The sequence below is a fragment of the Penicillium griseofulvum genome, assembly GCF_001561935.1.
Source record: "Penicillium griseofulvum strain PG3 chromosome Unknown contig_10, whole genome shotgun sequence".
Classification (NCBI taxonomy): Eukaryota; Fungi; Ascomycota; class Eurotiomycetes; order Eurotiales; family Aspergillaceae; genus Penicillium; species Penicillium griseofulvum.
In genome coordinates, this window is record NW_024467433.1 from 488,481 (window position 1) to 512,334 (window position 23,854).

Sequence of the window (23,854 nt, forward strand, 5' to 3'; positions counted from 1 at the left end):
GGCGGTTTGTAAGCTTCGCATCTACGACACCATCGCTGACGACCAGCGAGTGCGGCACCTTCTTGCTCTTTGGGTTTCGGTCGCTCTTCAGCCTTGGGACGCCGGCCGGGATCTACAAAACATGTTCGGTAATAACAGATCCAGATGCACAGGGCGAATATATTGATTTTCCAAGCTTCGTCCCGTGTGAGTGGCACAGGCTCGAAGTGCAGAAAGAAGTACTGTGATGTGTAGGCGAGGAAGGCGATCAACACACTCACGGCGGGGATCGCGAGCTTGGATATTGAAAAGTCCTCTAACATTTCAGCCGTCGGGGAAACAAGGCTAAGAAGATGTAGAGGCGTGAAGTTGGAGGTGGTGTTTATCCGGCCTGGACCACCAGCGCCCCGGCCCGGAGGCGTGGCTATGCTGACTAATGGTCCCGATGTCCCGCGTAGAATGACTTGTAGGTTTGGTCCAAGCTTCTATACAATCACGATAGCTTGCTTCATGAAAGGCTTCCAATCAAGTTATAACCTTGCATGCTTCGCTTAATATAGATAGGATTCCTACAGTTCTAATTTCAGTCAAAGCCAAACTTCAACAAGGTTCATGTTAGAGGACCATATTGCCAAGACATGGTCGCCGCTATTAAGCCTGTTTATGCCTGAAGTATTAGATAACTACATAAGTCGTTCGACATCAAGTGGCTGTCTTAGAACTACTGTAGAGCCCATTATCAGAAGCATAGTCACCTATCTGGGCATGCAAATCTCATTATAAAATTCTCTCTAGGGCTAGATCTTTCATGTATAGGTAATTAGGAGAGCATAAATATGAAGTAGTTACTAAATGCTTAGTGTGTTATATCGCCATTTAAGGTGTTTGGGTCCGTATATGAGCTAAAAAATAAGTTTTTAGGGCTCGATGTCAAGTAAACAAACTAAAATATATTGCGACACCTAGAGCGACATATAACGCCCGAGCAACACAAGATTGAAACCGAAAATTTATTGCGAAAAAAATATCGTGACAACCGTAGATATTGCTCTATAATATATGTACTTTAGTGTTTTACATGGAAAAAGAGTGTTAAAGAAAACAAATGGAAAAAAGGGTCCTCACGTGACCCCACGGGCCAACGGTCACTGTTTATCGATTACCGCTTTGAGCAAACTGTTGTGGTCCGACTCTTTCTGTTCTCCATCCTCCCCCAACCCTCGATTGAGGCGCTGTTATTTGTTTTCCGAGCACTGTACAGTTTTAATTCTTTAGCGCTTTGCATTTCGGTAAGTTCTACAGCTCATTTCATATGTTCCGTTCTCAACTGAGAGCGGCTTCGGCTTCCCGACAGTGGAGCGAATTCTGACTTGATCATTGCAGGGATACCAATATTGCCGGAACTTGATACCCATTTTCAGACCACATGGTCGCCGTTTTTAATGATCTTAACGCTCGATACCCCTCCGCTACACGCCTTCAATCACAGCTATTATCTTAATTCTTTATTTGGGATAAAAAGACGACCCGCCAAGAATGGAGGCCCTGTCCCCGCGCACAACGAACCAGATGATCAAACCGAAGCTCGCCATGGATCGGAAAGCGTTCGATAAAAATGCCGTTCTTCCGAGTAACAAGCAAAAGCTTGCAACGTCCAAAAGCTACGCTGAGCCGCCGCCATCAGTAGTCTCAGAGCCGGAAGACGGTGGGGAGCGATACTCGATAGGCGCATTTTTGGGAAAAGGCGGCTTCGCTGTTTGCTATGAGGGTTCTTTGGCTCGCAATGGTCGGGTGTACGCCATGAAGGTCGTCAAGTCAGCGATGCCTCAGAAAAAGATGGAGGAGAAGGTACGCTGAGCTTCTAGATGTAGACAAACCGCTTGACAGTGCCTAAAATTTGTTGCAGTTTCGAACCGAACTACAGATCCACTCGAAAATGCGCCATCCTTTCATCGTCCAGTTCTACCGCGCCTTTGCCTTCGAATCCAGCACTTATGTCGTCCTCGAATTATGTCCCAATGGGTCAGTGATGGATATGTTTCGGAAACGACGCTGTTTCAGCTTGCCAGAAGTGCGCCGGTATATGATTCAACTTTGCGCTGCGGTAAAATACCTACACAAACGTTTCGTCGCTCATCGTGACTTGAAGATGGGAAACCTGTTCCTCGATCACAATATGAACATCAAGGTTGGGGATTTTGGTCTGGCAGCTATGATTTTGTCCGACAAGGATGCCAAGCGACGCAATACGCTATGCGGCACACCCAACTATATCGCCCCCGAAGTTTTGGACAAGAGCAAGGGTGGGCATACACAGAAAGTTGACATTTGGTCCGTGGGTGTAATACTGTAAGAACGCCGCGATATAACCACGAAATCATTGAACTAATGTGTGAATTTTAGCTTCGCCATGCTCGCCGGATGCTTACCATTTCAATCCAAAACGCAAGATGAGGTTTACAAGAAAGTTCAGAACTTGAATTATGTCTGGCCAAAGGAGTCGGAATCCGGCAACTACATCCCCGAGGAAGCGAAAGACCTAGTCAGTCGTTGTTTGAACCTAGTGGACGAGGAGCGACCAGATCCGGATGACATTGTTGAGCACCCATTCTTCAACATGTATGATGGCTGCATTCCTCGACAACTGGACCCCTCATGCCGATTCAACAAGCCACTATGGCTCAAGGACGCCTCACCTCAAGGTGATTGTGTGGTAAGTGGATACGGCTTGGACTCAGATGAGAAGCTTCGCGCCTATGTGTACCAGGTGGACGACCCCGCCCAACGATACCATTCTTGCAAAGCCGCCTTCTACTCACTCTGCGGCGTGGGACGCAAGCCTGACGGGACGTCTCGGAAATCTGTGGGGAGAAATTGCTCGAAGTCGGCCTTTTCTGAGTGTGATGTGGAGGATTCCAGAGGTCTACGACCCGTAATACCCTTGTCGCCGGATTATGTCTACCGATGGCCCCATGACCTTGAAGGAGACTGGTGTCTTTTGGAAAATTCCCGAAAGGTAATCCGCACCGAGGAGTCAATGCTTAACAGCAGTACTATGTCCCAACGGAGTGTTTCAGTTCGTCCCAACCCTATGGCAGCATCACGGACCAATGCCGCTCTTGCCGCTGCTCAACAGCGCCGAATGGAAGGCCAGAGCCATGCCGCAACGCTACGCCAGCAAGCTCGTGTACCCCCTATCTCTCCTCGGAGGGCACCCGGAATCAGCGATCCCGCTGTTTTATCCTCGAGGCCATATCGAGATATGCCACAGGCCGAGACAAAAGCCCCATCCGCTACGGACGTACCGACTGGAGGCCTGGCAGAGCGTCCTATTCGGACACGAAGACTGGTTTCTGCATCCCATGCGACGACGCTGCGTAGCAAGGACATTGATATTGCCCCGCAATTAGCCAAATCCACAAGCATGCCCTCCGGCTTGACTGTAGGCAAAACGCGCTCTCAGTCTCGTAGATTGGCAGCCGCTGACCAGGAGTTGATGCAGCCTCCCGTCCCGACCCGAGAACGGCAACCAACCGCTAGGCCGGAGGAGCGAAAGGTGATCACTCGCCAGACATCCCTACGGTCTATATCGAGAGTAGACCCCAGCGCCGGTGTCGGTCGAGAGGAAAGAAGGAGAGACAGCCCCATCGAAGAGTCCGCTCGATCTTCACTGGCACAGTCTAAATTTTCCGCTACAACTAATGGACTTGGTCGATCAGACTCCAATGGTATCGCTCGTTCTAACAGCAAGACGGCTGGCGGTAGGGCGCGCTCTAGTTTGGGGCTCAGTCCTCTATTTCACTCAGAAGATTCCACCAAGCTTCTACCCCGGACTTCGTTGACTGAAGTGAACACTGACTTGCGTCTCATGCTCACCAATCTGGTTAACCACGCACCAAGTAGGCGCAGAGGTGGAGCACGAAAACAGCCTCATGCGTATGTTATCAAATGGGTCGACTACACCAACCGTTACGGTATTGGGTATGTTCTGGATGATGGCAGCGTTGGATGTGTCTTCAAGGGAGAAAACGGACAGCCGGCGACGAGTGTTGTGGTTCGAGATGGCGAGAGACACATTCGCCGAAAAGCGCGTAGTGTCGCGGATGGCAAACAACAACCGATTTACTACTCTGAGGCTGATCAGTTGGTTCCTCGTACTGGGAATTTGGTTGAGTTCTATGAGAATCGAGACGATGACTTGCTAGGATGCCGCGGCATCCGACGAGCACTCATCCCGCCCTCACTTTTTGATGTCAAGACTTCTAAGGCAATGAGGATTCGGTCCAACACAGGGTCCGATTTGGAACGAGCAGATCTAGAGAAGGTCAAGCGGATGAAGCTTGTGGATCAGTTCGGTAAATACATGATCGGAGCCCTTGGTCGCCATGGCGACGAGGGCATCATGGACGAAGACTTGCCTGAACATAACAGTGCCCAGTTTGTCAAGTTCTACCAGCGCTTGGGTAATGTCGGAATCTGGGGTTTCGGAGACGGAGCCTTCCAGTTCAACTTCCCCGACCACACGAAGCTAGTGATCTCGCCCGGCCGCACTCGTAGCTCATCCCCCTGGATCGACTTCTACCATCTCTCGTCCTCTGCCGCTCGATTCTTCGCCGCGAAAGGCAAAATGCACCCAGCAGGATTTGACACTCGGGCCGTGGCCTCCGACGAGGCTGCCACGTTCCTTAGCATCGCCAATGGAGATTCTATCAATTCGACCGAAGACCGTATCAGGGATATTCTCGATGCGAATGCCTTCATCCAGAAAATTGCCTTTATCAAAGATACTCTCAGGGTCTGGATTAAGTTCGGACGACTTGGCGGTCGCCCGCCTCCAGTTGACTCTGACGAATCCATACCCGAAGAAGCATTCTGGCAAGGAACGCAGGAGCGCTCGCAGCCCAATAGCGCCGGAACGAAGTTTGTCTGGGTGACTGTAGGAGCACCAGATGGCGATGGTCACTATCGGTCGATGATGCTTAAAGATAGTGATCGGGAGCCAGCCCAAAAACACGGGATGGAATACGACAAAGAAGTGGATCTACTCAAAGACCGGCTACGTGCACTTGGTCGTTGAATCTGGGGTTTCTGTTGCTATTTATTATGTCCACTTTATGATGTCACGACCTTTTGTTTTATCGGTGTAATACCCTATGTTTATTATCGTGGGATGAGATCACGAATGTTTGAAGCTCAGCTTCCCAAGTTGTTTATAAGTGCCTAAAACCGTTTGGTCTGTTTCGGCTACTTGCAGTACATATGCTATGCACTATTCCTTATAAACGCCCCATGTGATGGCCTTGGACCTTGCCAACCTCTGAGGATGTAAAAAAACCGATGATAGAGAAGGTTGAGTTGAAGCCGTTAATCACCAATCTCGTGGCTTTCGAGAATGCTGTCACTGCCTGGGAGACTACAAAGCGAGGCGAAGGTGTCAAGGCTTTGATTCGAGTGGGACTTTGATAAGAGAGTCGTCTACTGATATGGCTAAGGTCTTAAATTATCAAAATCAGTAAGCGTCATTACTTTGTACACTATAGATCTCCATTACTCCTGTCATGGAAGAACATCCACTACCAAGCCCACGGTCTAGGCTCTTCGGTTATTCCCCGATCTGTCCGGATCTCGAAGTCCTTCAAACTGTTAATAGACTCATCATCATAATCCTCACATAAACCCTGATCCGTCTCCAATGCACGGTCAAGGTCATAGTGTTCAGTCAAGAGGCTGACCAACATTGCCACACCTGACACCCCACAGCAGACTATCCACACCGTGCGTAAACTGTCCGTATACGCTTCCTTGAGATTCGCCTTGTCAGCGCCATCCGCCATCGCCCTGATCACTTGGACCAAGCCCGCGGCATCCTTGCTGTACGCCTCAGCCATAGGAGCCAGAGCAGGATATCTCGAGATATTGGTGAACATGCGGTTCTGGAAAACAACACCACCAACAGCAACGCCAATGGCTTGGCCAAGAGCACGGAAGAAACTAAACATGGCAACCGCGATAGCGAGGTTTTCAGGCTCCGTCGCTGCCTGCACCGCATAACCAAGAGATGGGAAGAGAATACCCAATCCAAGGCCTGGCACAATGTTGAGGAAGATCCAACCAAGCATACTGGTATTCACCTTGATCAGACACATCAAACCAAGTCCGACAGTTGAAAAAGCCCATCCGATCCAGATAGCCCATCTGTAACGACCCGTTACCGTGATCAGGACGCCAGCTACCATCCCACTGGGAGCCACAGTGAATGTCTCGGGGAATAGCGCAACACCGGAGATAATGGGGCTATACTCCTTCACTGCCTCGTAATACAGAGGCAGATAATAGAGGGCACACCATAGGATCAAGCCCTGAAAAATACTCCCAATGAATGAAGCTATTGCCGTGCGGTTCTGGAATATCACAGGCGGGACAATCGGATCGGAGGCGAAGTAATACTCGTAAAATCCGAAAACGATGAGCCCAACCCCTCCTACACAGAGAGGTGCAAGGGTTTGCCACGCGTTCCAGTCGTATGAAACTCCACCCCAACTGAGGGGAATCAAGAAGGATGACATGCTTCCAACGAATAGGACGGTGCCGAAATAATCAATCCGACGAAGCTTCTCCATTAATGAACTGGGAGCAAGCTTGAGGTTCAGGAACAAGATTACGAGAATCCCGCCAACTCCGATGAATGGGAAGTTGATATGGAAGATCCATCGCTGTTCATTGTTAGTATAGATAACTATAGACTCATTATAGATCAACTTACCCAAGACACATTTTCGGAGAATCCACCTCCAAGAATAGGTCCCGTTACGGATCCAACACTCCACATTGCACTGAGGATACCGAAGTACTGACCACGCCATCGCAGAGGGACAAGGTCAGTTATGATGACCTCGCTTAGGGATATAATGCCACCTCCACCGACACCTTGGATTGATCGGCCGATCAACATGTAGGTGAAATTATTGGCGATTGCTGAGACCGCAGCTCCGACACAGAAGAATATAAGGGCGATCATAATCATAGGTCGACGGCCGAAAATATTCGAGAAAGAGGCGAAGCTTGGTTGAAATACTATGACAATGTTAGATGTGCAAATTCTTTGAAAGAAAAAGATCACTTACCTGTTGAGCATAATAGGAACGAAGTTCCACTCCAGAATGCTTCGATGGCTGTTCCATTGAGTTCTTTTGCAATTTCCTAGACTTGGTAAGCTTGAAGATATCATGCCCCTCGCTGGAGCACTTACAGGTAAAGCAACAGATAACGACGTTCCATCCAAAGCGGCCATCAAGGTAAGAACTGACAAAGTAAAGAAGACCAGGATTCCCCTTCGACCTAAAGCGAATTTCTCATTGTCGACCTTTTTCTTCTGTTTCACGTATGAAGATGCCCTGCTCATATCATCGTCATAAAATGTCCTCCCGGGTCTATAGAATGGAAAGTCTGAGTCCGCCATGGCGAATATCAACGACGGCGACAATCTAGCAGCAGTCAGAAGATGAGTAGAAAGTTAAGAATTAATTTCACTAGTTATAGAGAAATCAGAGAAGAAAAAAAAGAAATTGAAATGGGGATCTGCATTGTAGATAAATATCGAGCACAGCACACGTTCATTCCACGCGAAACTCATAAGATCCCACATGGAGTTTAGAATTGGACGAACTATTACTCCGTCGTGTTCCAGAATCCTCGACTACGCTGGCTACAACCTGAATATTTATGTTATACACGGGGAGATTGACCTCAAGGGTCTCCACAATAGTCCTAGTTGGAGTGGGAATGGGACCGCAGTAGGCCAGTTGGCTTACCAAGAGTCGGGAGAATTCCTCGCCGTCTGCAGTCGGGGCACGGGTAATTGCGTTTCATGTATGTTTCTTTTATTCGGTTTGATTCTCTTTCTTCTTTGGTATTAGACAGGCCTTCAGTCGAGATTTGGATGGCCCAGGCCGACTTGGCGTGATCTGATTGCCTCTATCCCTCCGCCGACTGCATTAGTGACTGAAACACGTTGCTGTGTATCAAGATCCACCTAGTCTGAAATCTTATTGTAAAATGGCTCGATAATCTGAGTCAATGTCAACATATCTGGTCTTGACACTTGTACTGCGCGAACAGGCCATAATGTTTTGGTGCAAGGGTTGATAGATGGCTCGGTTGTAAAGATCTGACATCTAGCCATATTCAAATGCTCCAGTCAGTATTTCAATAGCTGGACTTCTTATCAAACTTTCCATTCTTTGCTGATTGGAATATAAGACATAGCATAAGCTTATATTGTGTAAGCGCTGAAAGCTAAGGGAAGATAAAGATAATATTATGTACTTATAGCTAGGGCTATATGACCCTGTCACCTGACAGTGACATATTGAGTTAGAAAAACTTGGGGCGATGCTTTTTGCGGGTTGGGACATTTGTTTTGGATTAAAACAGGGGAGATCGTAACGATGCAGCTATAGTCCGGACCAATAGACTGATCTCACCTGTGATGCTAGATGCCCTCTACGGAGATCTCGCTCAACAACCTAGGTTATATATATCCGGCCTCTAATTGAATTGATTACAATTTAGCCTTGCGAAATATATCGCCCAGAATCTACGAAATTCACTGAAGCTCGTGGGGAGCCCAAAGAGACGAAACTACGGATTTCTTGACCGGTGTCTGGATGAGTAAAGCTCATTTTCCAACCACATCGATGGACGTTGTGCGCAGATGGTCACGGACAGGAAGTTCAATATTCTGTTACAATTCCTGAGATCTGGTATCCGGCCATCTAATCTGCGTATTATCGACAATACCCACAATCATGGGATGAACTTAGAAACCGACAGGAACGTTTCCAAGCTGTCCCACATATCTACCCATAACTTATCCATGTAGTTCCGAGGGATGCCTTTCTGCTCCTAACTCGCTTGGCCCATAACATGCTTCCTTGGCCCTTGCTACCTGGCTCGAAGGATAGCCAATTAAGTCCCAAGTTGCAATCTGCGTATTGCCAGTAGCCTTGGAATGGCGTCGCGCTCGAAGATAGTAGAACGCCAAGAGCGACACAGCCAGTATCAGAGGCACACCAAGGCCTACACCTAGTCCCGCTCCAAGGCCAACTACTGACTTATACGATCCGCTTTTGTCCGTGGTTGACACAGAAGTATGTGTTGAAGAAGGTGATGAGGGTGTAGTGGACGGGAAACTGGTCGTAGAGCCAGATGATATGTTGGTTGTTGAAGTAGACGAGACGCCATTCTGAGCGGCAGTCACATTGACACCAGAGTCTCCCTCCCACTTCCACGTTTCGACAATCTGCTCACAGGCAGTCTTGCCATCGACTGCAATACTGCAAGTGAAATTGCCTCTCGGGGTGCCAGAGCATGTCAGGAGATTAGCCCATTGGTCTGGGATTGCTATAAAGGACAGAGAAGTACGTCGTTAGCCTTTGGATATAATTGGCCGTAAGTTCCCATGACATATTATACGTACTGGTATAACATGCCCGGGGGCAATCAGCGATCGGCCATGATGTATCCGTGCAGGCACCGCGGTATGCAATGTTGTATCTCGCTGCATAACATAGACCATTCGAGAGACAAGCCTCGCCTTTGAGGCAGCAAGTCTTGCTACCAGGACAAGAAGCATAGTTTCTGGCTACGCCACCGTTAGGCCAGTAACATTCTGCCGCCGTCGAAGGGACAAGAACTGCCAGAAAGAGAGCTCCTTGTATCGCCAGGCGACTTTGAGAGGCCCGGGAACTCGACATTTATGCAAAAATTTAACAGTAGGACTTGTTTGAGAAATGGGTCACGAATACATTCATATAATCGAGTAGCCCCAGTTTCCCTTGTTTTTCTGTCTAGCTTTCTCTCCAGGTAATCGATTGACCTGCTGCAGGCGCCCTTCCTGCAAACTAACCATCGCTAATTGGTGTGGTTTTGGGGCTAGTACAAATTACCCGCCGGGGCCCTTATCCCTCCTCATAATTGGAAATTACGGCCCTGAGAGCCGTTTCACCTCTCTTATCACCAACGTCCCTCATAATTCTTCGCATAGGAAGAGCCAAGCAGATTTCTAACAATAAGTGCTTCCTCAGTATATCCAGAGCGTGATGCATTCTCTCCAAAACAAAATCAACCCCATCTTCCTCTGAAACACAACGAGCACGAATCAATCTAGCCTCCTACTACTCCGTACTGCATTTTCTGCTGCATTAGTTCGTGACCGATGCGCAGGATTAGCGCCCGGGTACGGTCCCCGGGGCCCCGGGCGTGGCTGACATAAACAGTACTTTTTACCTTCACACCAAAAATTACACCTGTCTCGTGTACCAATTGGAGATGCCAAAGGAGTATACCACTACCAGCTACAATAAGTCAATAGCCGACAGTAGGCTGCTCAGTGTCTACCTTGATCTTCACTCTGAACAGATTCCACGAATTCTATAACCGATATCAAGTAGGAGGTTACCAGACTGTGATATCGCCCATGGACGGGTGGGCATTGCCCACGGGCCTTATGTAATCGGGAAATGGGCCCTACCCTTAGGGCCTACGGGCCGTGGGCTTTATAGGCGCCCGTAGGCCTTTTTAGTAAAATTAGTGTAACAGGTGATTTTTATTAATAGATTTCGAAATATTTCAACTAAATTTATATTTTTACATATTTATAATCATAATTCCAGATTTATAATTAGATATATATAAATATATATAGTATAATTTACTAGGTTAGGAGCCATGGTTCGTTGTACTGCTGGATGTGATGATTAGCCGTAAGATTTGGGAATGGGGGCACCGTGGTAGAACTCGCTAGCTCTGACAGGTAATAAACATAGGCAAGAATAATACAATAATCCGGTATAACCTATAACCTACTAGTTATTACTGGTAAACGCTCACTAGTAATTACCATTTCCTAGTGACTGTTACCAGCTAGTTCTTCAAAACAAAGAGTGCATTTCAACGAGAATACTAAGTACAGGGAAAGGAAGAAAGAAAGAAAGAAAGAATCGAGTCCGCGAAGCCTTCGTGGGGCTTAAGCAAACAATAATCAATAAACCATGCAAACATCTAACTCCTTCCATCCGAATCCGGAATCCCAACCGAAGTCGGGATCCAACAGCAGAGTCCTGCCTGCAATACTCTTAGATCGTGACAGTGACCTAGTGAACCCCCTACTCAGAAGCAATTGAGTATAACCAGAGGATCAACTGACTGTGCAAATTCCAGGTACCTCTGATGGAACTCCATAGAATTCCCTTTTGGCGTGATGTGAATTATAGAGCACCAGCTGGGTTGAAACCGGATGACAAGATCGTACAGCCATTTAGGAGTGCTAGCCTCCTCTCCACCAGGACCTACACAGACAGTCAGTCAACCAGAATATACAATTGCTACTACGCGAAGGCACTCATGGAAAGAATACTTCGCGCCACTACCGCGAAATTGGCAGCACGCACATGACAAGCCCCACTGAAAGCCCGAGCCCAGCAGGAAAACAACATGGCACGACAGGAAAGGACCGTTGCCCTTTGGACACTGCACGCAGATATCCGCAGCAGGGACCTCATAACCTATGAGCTGTCACAACGAAGCGCAAGCCTGCAAGGCGCTGGTGATCTTCTGGGGACGCGTAGGACGCCAGTCCAAAACGCTCCTTTTTTGGGTCAACAGTGCCCCAAACCTTGTCGCCAACACTGAAGAACTAGCACTGCTGGTTTGAGCGACAGTTTGAACGCGGATTGTATCTTCTTCGGCATTCTTTAACCCCCTGTGAAGTGGACCATCAATGAACGAAAGTTCATTCACCTTCGTGATCGTACTAACCACCTGGCGGCTCTTGCGGATCGAGGTACGATTCAAACAGGTACGTGGTCTAGTGTGGGGATAGCCCTGAACTGGTTTCCCCACGTTTGTTTAATCCTAAAGATTCATTGTTAATATATGGCGTTTTCCAGGTTTGGTATATATGACATACCAGCAGAGGCCGATGGGCAATATTCTGCCAAAAGTAATCTTCCAAGCGAACATGAGAGAAGGGAGTGGTAGGATGGGGGCCTTTCGGGCTGAGAGGTTAGGCATTGAAGAATTGCGTGGCCGTAAGAACGGTGCAAATACATAGAACAGTGAGAACTGCGAAAGTGATAAATGAGGACATTCTGAATGTAGGTAGAGTAGAAGCAAACCACCGAGCTGCTCTTGGATGGAAAAGAGAGAGCTAGTGACTGGGCGAGCAGGTTGAAGGATTTCTTCCCATATGAGTAGCCTGGAAAACTTCGGAACTCAAATAGGAGGATGAGTTTAGCTCGTGTATAGTAATCCCTCTGTCGTTGGGCTTTAGCTCAGAGCTCTGAAAGAGATTTTGAATGTCCAACTTCCACGATTGCTAAGTTTGAGGTGTGATCGCTCAATGCTGAACATATGAAGGGGTTGAAAATGATATATAGCTAGATTAAGACCAGGTGCCTAGGTCAGAGTCACCGAGTCATGTGTAGTGTTAGATGAGGTGGTCTGCGCATATGTAGGCTCTCATATCATGTAACCGTCAAAGAGTAGCCGCTCGGTTGCGCGAGTGCGAAGTAGGATATTGTCACTGATTGTTTTGATCATATCGGGAGACTCCACTTGCTGTGGACCGATGATGAAGGTGGTAGCGTGTGCTCCCTTGCACCCCTGTATTTTGGTCGCCCCATCTACGACTCATTTTTCTGCAACATTTGGGCGGGAAGTGCCTGCCCCGTGGCACTAAATGCAGAGACTTATAGGCGGCCCTTCTCGTGACGCGACGGGACTGTCAAGTGATACGGTTTTGCTGGATAGTTCAAACTCATTAGAATCACAAATTAGGTCGTCATCACATTCGCGATCCTCAGGCGGGAGTGATTTGGGACAAGTCTTGAAATGGAATTGTAGTAACTCGCCTATAGGAAGTGTTATCGGCCAGGCGATTATGAGCGGGCCGGGATAATGTTTGAAGTTGAGTTGAGTAGTGTTGAAAATCTGTTGCTTTAACCCACTATCATGACTTCCTTCTCGAGTAAATCCTTTCAGGGGAGAGTACGGCAGGCGCAGTGCGTGAAGTAAACTTGTAAGGTATAATTCCCCCAGTGTAATTGGTAGGTTATTTCTGGGTTGTGTGATAATGAAGAGGAAGTGAGAAGGGAGTGAAGTGATAGCAAGGAGAACTGCGATGATGAGTAAACAAGTCTCCTCCCAAACACTCTTACATAGGCAGACCATGTTGCCACTCAGTGTTCCTTGAGTTGCAGTTTCTCGTCGGCGTGCGGAAGTCTTGAGGATGTATATACATTCTGCCGTAATGATCTGAGTTTCTGATCTCTTGCGGCAAGAAGAACCCGCACTGAACACTATCAGTGTCTCGAATTGTCCCCCACAAAAACGCTATACCATATTCCCATGTTCCCTCCTCCCAGAAGCAGTGGGGTCCCATCGATGATAGACTGCTGGGCTTGCCTTGTTACACCGTGGACTTGGTATCTCCATCAGCTTCCCGTACTAACATGGTGGAGTGCATGAAGACCGGTCGGCTTTAAAGCGACTCTTTATATGGACTCCGTTCTATAACACTATGGTCGTGGGAAAATTTCGTTAGTTTTGGGAGGTTAGATTCGGCGACCAAGCACAAACCGTGCTGAAACCCATAAGGATAAAGGCAGTGGCGTGTGCATCAGTGGTGTCGGTCGTAAGTGACCGTAATAGTGCCGGTCTGGTGGTGTTATTCTTTCTTTTCGCAGAATTTGCACACCGGTAGCCTGAAGAAAAGGGTATACATATATGTTGCTAACGGCTCGACCAGAGTAGAGTGATGCTAGAATATACCCGACACGCAGACTACCCACCTCGTCCGGGGTGGCAAAAAAGCCTGAATATCTATATATAGTCTTGGGCTAGAATGAATACTGCAGAAGAATTAAAGTATCTAAACGGAATGATATCTGGAAAGGCTACTAAAAAGACCACTAAAAAGACTCCCCAAAAGGCATCTATGCATTACACGGCCAAGCCCTTCGTTTGCTTACTTGCTGTTTTACAGGGGTATAAATATATGTATGTACCCATGTCTCTTCATATTTTCTTCACATATCTATCTTTCTTCATTATCTCTCGTTCACTACATGCTCAACACTTGTTATAATATCTCCTTAGGTCTAAGGGGTTTCAGGTCCCAAAAAATGATGCGTTTTATCTATATGAATCATAAAGCCTCAATCTTTCAAAGAAACCCGCAACTTCGACAATCAAAAAACAATATCATACCTAGCTAGGTATATGACAATTTTCCCTTTCCCAGATTGTCCGTTTATGAACTGACTCAGTACTTTTCTTCAGACCTAAATCGCTCCTATGGTTAGGTTCTTCCACCATCTTCCGCTACCAAGTCCGCAAATTGGCGGAGGCGTTCCCACTGGCAAGTTCGCGTAAGCGACGCTAGGATTCGGAGGATAATGAAGGCGATACGGACATCACCATTTAGAGGCATTCGCTTCGCAAACACCGGCTGCAGGTGATCATTCGGCTTCAGTTCCCATCGGGTCGATCAAGGACGACCTCACTACCCTTCCTAACGACTATACCCTTTCACGGATCTAGGTCATCAAGCACGACCACCTTCATGTCCTTATCTTATTCCCGATATACCCAATATCCGAGGAAATAGTGGGTCTTGCGGACATGTTTCTGCTGGTTCTGGATATTGAGAATGACTAGAAAACCATCCCCAAATTTGGATTTGGCACTCGTTGAAATTCCAGATGATTGGGTGGGAGAAAACATAGTAAGTCTTTTCATTTCGACACCCATTTCCGTGAGGCCTTTGCCAGCTAATATGGATCTCTATCTATAGACGCCCGACGCCCACCATCATAAACCAGACCCCGTAGCTGACGATCTTGATGAAACGCCCAGTGTTTATTTACGGCCAGCGGTCTGGTTATGGCAAAGGGATGAAGAATCCCCTTGAATGTGCCAATCTCACGCATGAGATGGAGCTTGACACTGCATTTCACCATCTAAAGGGTGAGATCGGTTGGCTTCTTGATGAGAGTCGTAAATCTGAACGACAACTGGAGACGCTTTGAGAACCTCAAAACATAACATTTTGCTAAATGCGGAGAACAATGTCCACAGAGCGAAATGAAGAAAGTCTGCTCTATCCAGAAGGTAAGTAGTAATCTCTAGTAGTTACTGACCATCACTAATGCCAACAATTATTCCTCAATGCAAAGTAGGATCAGCTCCAAGCCCACCTGACATATCAACTTACGTGACAATCCCCATAAAGCAATGATAGAGGCGTTTTCCGATTCAGAGGACAAGGCTCAGCGCTCCGCATTATGGAACATGTTCCGATCCCACGTGCACATTATTTGAAGACTGAGCTTGTTTGCTAGTTCTTTGGCAGGATAAAAGCCCTGGTTCTTCAAAGTTGGAATGTCAGCAATTTGCCTTCTTCCATTCATTATACGAATATAGATCAACAGAAGGTCAATTCCAATGCTCTCCTACTTAATGTTCCATGGAAACTCGAAGGTTTCATTGCTACATAGTTCGCAAATGCAGGAAATCGTAACATGGTAACCTGACTAGCAAGCTTGTTCGTGCTAGTCTCTTTGAGCCAAAAGATATTGTTATCTTGGTCGGATATGAGGCACGGTGGTGTGTATATATCAAGGGTCTACACGAACTCGGACAGACTGATCTAAGTATAGCATGGAGTAGCGATCGAGCCTTCATTGCGTTCCTCCCTAAAAAATTAAGCCTCCGGTGATCTAGTCTCCTCAAATAATGAAATCTGCCGTGATTCCAACCTGATAATTTGAAACTAGAGTAAATATCACCAATGATAACTTCACACGATCGCTGTCTAGCCGTAATAGTAGATATAGAGTATGTATTATCCGGTATACCCGACTACGTAAGTCTATCAAATGACCGCAGAATCTCACTTAGCTCTTCATCAGTCATTTGCATCATGCTGATAGCATAATACCCACTCCTCAGCCGTGCGTTCACCACAGCCTTACGACTTTGCGACCGAAAAGCCGCCTCGATACTTTTAGCGATTCCCTGGAAAGGATAACCTACCAATCCAATCGCCGCTAAATGTAGATAAAGTCAGCTCTATTCACTTGCATTGACAGAACTTCTTACCAGATGGGACTTTAGCCGCAAGGCCAATAGTACCCTTGGCAAAGCCCTTCACAGCACCGAGGGCGCCTTCCTCTTTTGCCCCGTTGACAGGTTGTGTGTAGAGACCGCTGAATCCATCGGTCATGCCGTCCACAAAATTCCTACCACCAACAATAGCCCCAGACTTCCAATCCTGAACCACGCCGTAATCCTTAGGCGTTTCCCCATACAGACGGGGGACCTGTCGGAATCCTTCTGCGGCGGCGTGTGGAATGTCGACTACCACACCTTTGAAGTATGATCCGGTGAATTTACCAAATCCTTTCATCGTCGCGCCTGCCATGCTACCTGCGACATATAGTCCGTTTCTTCTTTTATCACCAGTTTCGCCCATAGGCTCAACGGATGATAACTGACAATTATGTAAATTTGTGTCGGCGGCGGATATTCTTGTGGATGATGGTTCTCGCGAAGATGACCGACTAGGCAGGGCCATGGCTTGTGAGTCTCCAGCCGATGGGGTTGGAGAACGACCGCGTTTGTATTCTTTGTATGGGTTGTAAATCATCTCAGCGGTCGAGAGCAGCATAGTGGACCCGGTTGTAGTAGCTGCAGCCAACGTTGCAGTTATGGGATCCCAGCGACGATGTTCGATGATGATTGGATTGACGAGGTGACTGATCGAGAATGAGAATCATTGGTTAGCAGATTAATGTACTAGTTGAGTCCTGGTACGTACAATTGAAGATGTTTTTCGTTTATCTTTTGATGTTCAATCAGGATTTGAACAGCTGCACTTGACAGGTTCACATTGGCTTTTCCCTTTTTGTATCTCCAGGCTGCAACTTGATGGGGAATGAAATTGCACCTCATTTTATCCACGGGAAGATTTCGATGGAATGATTCCACAGCTGCGGTTACACCTGATTCAGTCTTCATTTTGAATGCTACCTTGCGTGCGGCTTCTCTTGCATTCGGGGTGAGGCAAAATTGGATAGCAGCGGTCAATCTCTCAAAGTTGAGAGATGCAAATGGAATAGGATTAGGTCCAGCACCGGCTCTAGCAATCATGTGGCCCCAGAAAGGTTGGCTAGGAAAGTCAGCACTGATAAATTTCCCCAGGTAAAAGATGAGTTAGAAGAATGGTAACTTACTCGCCAAAGAAAGGGACGATAGCAGTTGGTCGACCGTTCTTGAGACCACATGCAGTCGTTCCAGCACCTCCGTGGTGAACTACTGCACTGACATGTTGAAAGAGCCACTCATGTGGACAGTCGTCAATATAGTAGATATTAGGGTTTGGACTTCCGACTAGCCCACTCCAACCCTTTGAAATAATTGCACGTACACCTGTATTTACTACTGCGAGGACAATGGTGTCAATTAGCTTTTGAGGGTCGTCAACCACGATACTACCGAAGCCAATATAGACAGGAGATGGGCCATTTTGTAGAAACTCTCTCAGCTCCGAGGGTGGGCAATATGACGGGGGATCTCTAAAGAAAAATCCACAGACATCTAGGCCATTTAGCTTTCGTTCTTGCAACAGGCAACCAAAGTGATGACATACCAATGTGAGCTGGCCAATCGCGTGGTTTTGGCACAAGGGCAGGAGACCAACAATATGTGTACGGTATTTTCAAAGTTTCGGCAAGGCGGGGCCCCTCCGTTGCGGGGATAGGCTCCAGATCTATTGAGATCCGCCATCGATTGATCACATCTCCTAACCTGAGTGATAATGTCAGTCGCCTAGCACCTGATACTCCATGAGTGACCTTACCCTTGCCATGTGAGCCACTCAACAACTCCATAAGAGACCCAATTTGCAGTCCGAGGATCCATAGAAGAGGAGTTTAGATTGGCAAGAGGATGTGGAAACGCCTTGGTACTGCTCCACGGCATCGTAAACATCAGGTGAACAGGGATGCCCAACGCTTGTGCACAATGAACGTGCGCAAAGCTAGGAGGATTAGCAATTATAGCATCTGCAACAAAAGGCTCTTTGGTAATTGGATCATCTTCAATGCAAGATCTCCAGCACCCATCGAGCATTGTCGCTACCATATCTTGTTTTCTTTGAACCTCGCCGTCGCGGAGTGTCTTCATTTGTGGAATCAACCCGGGATTCTTGACCATAAATGCCATCAATTCTGAAGGATCTCCACCAATGGGGTAGAACTCTAATCCTGACTCGTGTACGAAGTCTGCAAAGACACCGTGTGTTGCAATTCGGACACGATGGCCGTGCTTTCGTAATGCATTCCCGAGAGCGATGAAAGGTTGCACATCCCCACGACTTCCCACAATTTGAATGACGATATTGAGGTTAAGTTCACATGAGGCCGCTTGGGTAAGGTCGATATACTCGGGAGGTGGATTGTGGATGTCTTCTTGCTGCAAGTCGATGATCTTGGCAAGCGTTCTCGCAATCTTGGACTCGAGGTTTACGTCAATCCGGCCATCCGCTACACCCAGTATTAGACTAGGTTAACAAACCTTGATTGTGACAAACTCGACATACCTTGCACATTCGCTGATTCTACCACAAGTCCACTGTCGGCAACCAGCGAATACGGTGGAGGGACTGAGTCTTCTTGCTCTCTCCTCCCAGACATAGTGGAGACTCCCATATTGAATGTCAAGGTGATGAAAAATTTCTGTCAAGAATCTGGGAACGTTGAATTAATAGCAAATAAATAGTTCCTGAGCTATCTTGGTACACAGTTCCGTACTCGTATCTATTTCCAAATTGGGACTAGTGGATCCAAATTAACGTTCAATTATTGGGTCTATGCATCGCCACTAGTCCCCTTTTGGACATTCAAGATTCAAATCTGCAATCTCTATCTCTTTTTGCCATCTTAGAATTCGAATCAAATGATAATCTCACTCTCACTTTCTTAACATGAGCCGTCAGTCTTTGCTTCAATTTTGCTCAGATGCTCTATCTACCTTTAGCCTACCCGTTGCCTATTTGGTTCAAGAACATCGTCTGGACGTCCTATATCGTCTTTATTTACTATATGCAACGTCTAATTCATTATGGTATCTTGGTTATGAATAGAATAGTTGTCTGCACAGTTCATGCTCTCCCCCGCATTTTCCCGTATCTACGAAACCGAGAAGGAAAAGGAAATATCTAACGAAAATGCTACTATTGATAATGATCTCGCCGGTGTAGCCCAACCCGGGGTAATAGCAGTCTAGAGGTCATACCCGTACAGCCTTTTCGGCTATCTCGCACTCTTCGCTATACTTGACTCACTCGTGGCGGCAATCCTAGCCGAAGTGAAGGGTCTATGTAGTATGACCAAAGCAATCGCAGAAATGTCGAAACGTCCAATGAACAAGTCCAACAGGGGAAGGAGCGCCCCACATGAGAATTTGGCCAATCAGACCCGGAACCTTTCCTTATGCAGCCAAGCCAGATGCCAAGGCGCGATTGCTCTAGCAATTGAGACTATGATCAAGCCAATTTATCATTGTTATCATTCTTCCAAGTGTAATATCAGGCACATAGGACCATAGGGTGTGGAAAACAGGGCTTTCCGTCCACTCAGCCGTACTTATCGTCATCCCAATGGCGCTGGAGATGAGAGATCCTGGCCAGTCCCGCCCAGATACGGAAATATCCAGTGATCTGAATCATATCAGGCTCAGTAATTGATTCAAATATGGGAATCAGTTGATTCAAATACTCCTCGGCCTTTGCGAAGGATTCACGGCGAATGAAGCATTTAATTAGGGCGAGTTGCAACCGTCTACCACTCGCGATATTTTCCCAACCTCTTTTGTAGACAATCCGTAGTTCCTTTTCCAGCACCACTTCTGCTGAGTTTGGATCTCCGACCACGCAGCATAAATCTGCTAAATTGGAGAAGAGAACCATTTGCCACCCCGAGCTGACTTGGTAATCTTCGTTCGAGAGCGTGGAAAAAATGTTTCTCAAAGAACGGCAAGGCCTCATCGAACCGCCCAAGACGCCTTTGGGGCCTCCTTCTCGAGCTGTCGGAAGTTCAGTTCCCATACTGTTGCCACTGTCTTCTCGTATCCACCAATAGACGGAGTGATGCTGAGAACTTCGCACTGTTTCTCTTTGAACAGTCGATTATAGTCCTCTAGGGACTTCTCGCGCCGCCAAATGAAAGCTCCTGCTTGATCAACCGCCAACGGAAGGTATCCCATACTAGAGACTATGGCACTTGCCTCTTTCAACTGTTCTGCGGTCGGATTGTTGATCACCGCCTTCTCAAGAAGCAAATCGATAGCCGCATCTTCTTCAAGGGCCTCTAGTGCTTGGCCATCGGGTGCTACAAGCCCGAAAGCAGCTCTGTGTCGACTGGTAACGATGATATGTCCCCAAGAGCAACTGTGAAAGTATCTCGTCAGTTGAACAGATTCCAAGTCATCCGCGCCATCAAATATCATCAGCCAGTTTCGATTTTCCGTTTTTGAAAACCACTGCCGCAGAAAGTTTATCTTGTTAGAGGCACTCCCAAGATTCAGAAGATCGTAGACCCTATGAAAGTCGGCAATCAAGGTTGGATTGGAGCTCGCGTTGAAATGCACCACACCATGTCGATACTTGAATCGATTTCGAAGAGCATATTGCACAGCGCTATGTGTCTTCCCGCAACCTCCTATGCATTGAAAGAAGAGCGATCAGTGATTGGTTGCAATCCCTACTAAGATCTCGGAATAGGAAAAGTTGAAGAGTTGCCTAGTCCTGTTAAGACATATATCAATTGCCTTCCGGTGGTAGCTTGCTCGAAATAATGCTTCATGGTCCCAAGAAGCTCTTCTATTCCTTTGAACGAAACATTGCGAACTGGAATATCAAAGATGGGAGCACAATCGATCTTGGGTGCTGTGATCACTATTAGTTTTGTGATGGATTGGTAGATATATGGAATATATTTGACATACACGTTTTATCGCTGGAGCTGCCGATGAATGATGCAAGCTTCTTTGTAATATCTTGATGTAAGTACGAAGTGGAACCGTTAGTTGTCAAGGAGAAGTGAAAGCATACTCATAGAGGATTTCGAGCGAGTGGGGTGGCTCGTGGAGGATTGTGACTCCATATCCATGGTAATTCTCCATGTTTCAGACCCTACCCAGTATAGCCAATTAAGCCTGGTGGAGTCAAAAGAGTGCAGAGATACTGGAGATACAGAGCCGAGGTTGTTACAGTCTATTTGGGGATATGGCCACATGTAACTCCCAACTATGGTCACTGGTGTCTTCTCCGCACTCTGGGCGAAGAATATTGCCTTGGAGGCTCAGCTTGACACCAGTGGCTACAGTTCACCTTGAACACGACAACAGACTGGCCCTCAAAAGCATGAATGCGTCAATAGAGCACGTTCCCTGGTCACAATGCATGCATTGGAAGACAGGGGTACCCACCCCGCGCGAACCCTGTTCAGGTGGCCTAGCTGGATCTGTAGCGCAAGTCATGTTGTTTCATGAAGCAAGAAAAATACCCAATCATGAAATAAACAGGGCGGGACGGCGGCTACTGAATTAAACAAATTTCAGTACTCCGTACAACATAGGGGGGTCCTAGGCTATAGGCAAAATCATCAAGTTGGGTGACGTGGCGATCAGCTGACGAACTTCGCACAGTTCGGTCACAAGTGGTACTCGATCTTATTCAAAAAAGCAAATAAATTTCTCCTCCAAAACTTTGGGCATGGACCTCCGTAGTGACAGGAATCTTATTAAGGATAGACAGTCCCACTTCTCGAAATATTGATTACCACATATACCGACACCAAAAGCTCCAGATCGAATTGTTCTCAGAAGCCTTTCGCAACTACCAAACTATCCCTCTTATCAAAGCATGTCAGATACACTGGAAAGGCCGACCTATCAAGTAGGAATTTTTTGCTTCTGCTTAGACCGAAATAGAAAGACATACTTACAGCGAATAGAATGCAGTGGAAAAACTGAATTCCACTCAATCGGGATTCAAGGTGCTGGAGGAACGAAGGCGTCTTGGTCAGAAGCTGGATAGCGGAGCCGTGGAACAGATGAGACAATGGATATGCCGCATTGGATACGATTTGAGTGGATTCCAGAGCCTTTTCCGTCTGTTAGCCCTGGCTAATTTTTGTTTCTGAGCAGATCAACGAGTTAAATCGTCTAAATGTCGTTCATGTTGCGGGTACGAAGGGAAAAGGCACGACGTGTGCCTTTGTCAATTCCATCCTTCAGAACTACCAACAATCGGTTGGGGTTCCCCGTAAGATTGGACTCTATACCTCCCCTCATCTGGTGATGGTTAGAGAAAGAATTCGAATCAATTCCTTTCCGATTTCAGAGGAACAATTTACCAAGTACTTTTTTGAAGTCTGGGATGCCCTCGAATTGAGTGCTATTAGAGAAGGTATCGATCCCACTTATAAACCTACCTACTTCCGATTCCTTACACTTATGGCATTTCATGTCTTTATGAGAGAAGGTGTCGATGCAGCTATCTTTGAAGTTGGAGTAGGAGGTGAGGTAGACTCAACAAATGTTATTCCACAGCCATCGGTGACTGGTATCACTACCCTTGGGATTGACCATGTGGCTACACTCGGCGATACTATCGATAAGATAGCATGGCATAAAGCAGGAATTTTCAAGACTGGCTCTCCTGCATTTACCGTTCCTCAAGTGCCTAGCGCTATGGAGGTCCTATATCAGAGAGCGAAAGAAAAAGGTATCAACCTTATTACTATTGCAGCCTACCCTGCTCTTTTCGATATTGGTCTCAAACCAGTGGAAGATTTTCAAAGGATAAACGCTTCTCTCGCTATCAGACTCTCACTTTCCTTGTTAGACAAACTCGGAGTTCAAGTAGACCTTGGCCTTGAAACACTTCCCAAACAATTTACCCAAGGTCTCGAGAACATAGTTTGGAGAGGAAGATGTGAGACTCTTACAACCGAAAAGCAAATTTGGCATCTTGATGGTGCACATACAGAAGAGAGCCTAAAATTAGCGTCCTCATGGTTTGGGCGCGTTTCAAAATCACAGTCGATCCTGTCAAGGTATGTCTTCTTCCACCACTTCCTCGTCCTAACAGGTTCATCTAACACATCGGACTAGGGACACAACAAGGGTGCTCATATTCAACCAGCAGTCTACAAGAGATGCCGAGGCGCTTCTTCGAACTGTGCATAGTGAGATATACAATAACTGCAACTTGAGTTTCCAGTATGCGCTATTCTGTACGAATGTTACCTACAAAGGCAACGCCTACAAAGTTGGTAAGATCTACGCAACGCACTGGGTCGGCTCTCAAGAGGAAAGAATACTAAAGTGGAATGTTGTATGCAGACCTTGTCAACCGGAATATCGATCCAAAGAAACTCGAAAATTTGAGCCTACAAAGGCGCTTGGCTAAGCTTTGGCATCAGCTTGATCCCAAAACAGAGACAGCCGAACTTGCATCGATCGAAGAAGCCATCGAATATGCAAAAGAGATTGTCTGCGATGTGGATAAGACAATGATTCTCGTTACTGGAAGCTTTCACCTGGTTGGGGGTGCACTTTCCGTCTTGGAAGGGGAGAGCTTCGCCCTCCAAAAAGCCACGACCCAGTAGCGTGGTAAAAAGTAGATGTCCTCACAGTCACACTCGGGAAATTTCAAAACAAACCTACCACATTATCAGAAGCATATCTCGAGATCATATCTGTCTTTTTGTGATAGTTTCTCAGCCATGTTCCAGTTAGAACGCGTGTT

At 46.9% G+C, this 23,854-nt stretch overlaps 5 protein-coding genes across 5 annotated transcripts; 2 read left to right on the plus strand and 3 right to left on the minus strand.

Annotated features, from left to right (window-relative positions):
* Positions 1–1,515: 1,515 nt before the first annotated feature.
* On the plus strand, positions 1,516–5,056 carry PGRI_083720 (CDC5/polo family serine/threonine-protein kinase; the record flags this gene model as incomplete). The annotated part of the gene is made up of 3 exons (XM_040796086.1): positions 1,516–1,827; positions 1,886–2,328; positions 2,383–5,056. The coding sequence occupies 3 exons, from the start codon at positions 1,516–1,518 to the stop codon at positions 5,054–5,056; spliced, it is 3,429 nt and encodes a 1,142-aa protein (XP_040650624.1).
* Positions 5,057–5,552: 496 nt separating this feature from the next.
* On the minus strand, positions 5,553–7,438 carry PGRI_083730 (Major facilitator superfamily domain, general substrate transporter; the record flags this gene model as incomplete). Its single annotated transcript, XM_040796087.1, has 4 exons — positions 5,553–6,692; positions 6,743–7,053; positions 7,104–7,179; positions 7,229–7,438. 4 exons carry the CDS (start codon positions 7,436–7,438, stop codon positions 5,553–5,555), a joined length of 1,737 nt encoding a protein of 578 aa, XP_040650625.1.
* An 8,462-nt stretch (positions 7,439–15,900) lies between these two features.
* Positions 15,901–18,749, minus strand: PGRI_083740 (putative sterol glucosyltransferase; the record flags this gene model as incomplete). Its single annotated transcript, XM_040796088.1, has 7 exons — positions 15,901–16,088; positions 16,141–16,796; positions 16,859–17,209; positions 17,274–17,637; positions 17,690–17,847; positions 17,900–18,584; positions 18,641–18,749. 7 exons carry the CDS (start codon positions 18,747–18,749, stop codon positions 15,901–15,903), a joined length of 2,511 nt encoding a protein of 836 aa, XP_040650626.1.
* Positions 18,750–20,082: 1,333 nt separating this feature from the next.
* Positions 20,083–20,726, minus strand: PGRI_083750 (uncharacterized protein; the record flags this gene model as incomplete). The annotated part of the gene is made up of 2 exons (XM_040796089.1): positions 20,083–20,638; positions 20,689–20,726. The coding sequence occupies 2 exons, from the start codon at positions 20,724–20,726 to the stop codon at positions 20,083–20,085; spliced, it is 594 nt and encodes a 197-aa protein (XP_040650627.1).
* Positions 20,727–22,557: 1,831 nt separating this feature from the next.
* On the plus strand, positions 22,558–23,714 carry PGRI_083760 (Folylpolyglutamate synthetase; the record flags this gene model as incomplete). Its single annotated transcript, XM_040796090.1, has 3 exons — positions 22,558–23,159; positions 23,218–23,378; positions 23,449–23,714. The coding sequence occupies 3 exons, from the start codon at positions 22,558–22,560 to the stop codon at positions 23,712–23,714; spliced, it is 1,029 nt and encodes a 342-aa protein (XP_040650628.1).
* Between the last annotated feature and the right edge of the window lie 140 nt (positions 23,715–23,854).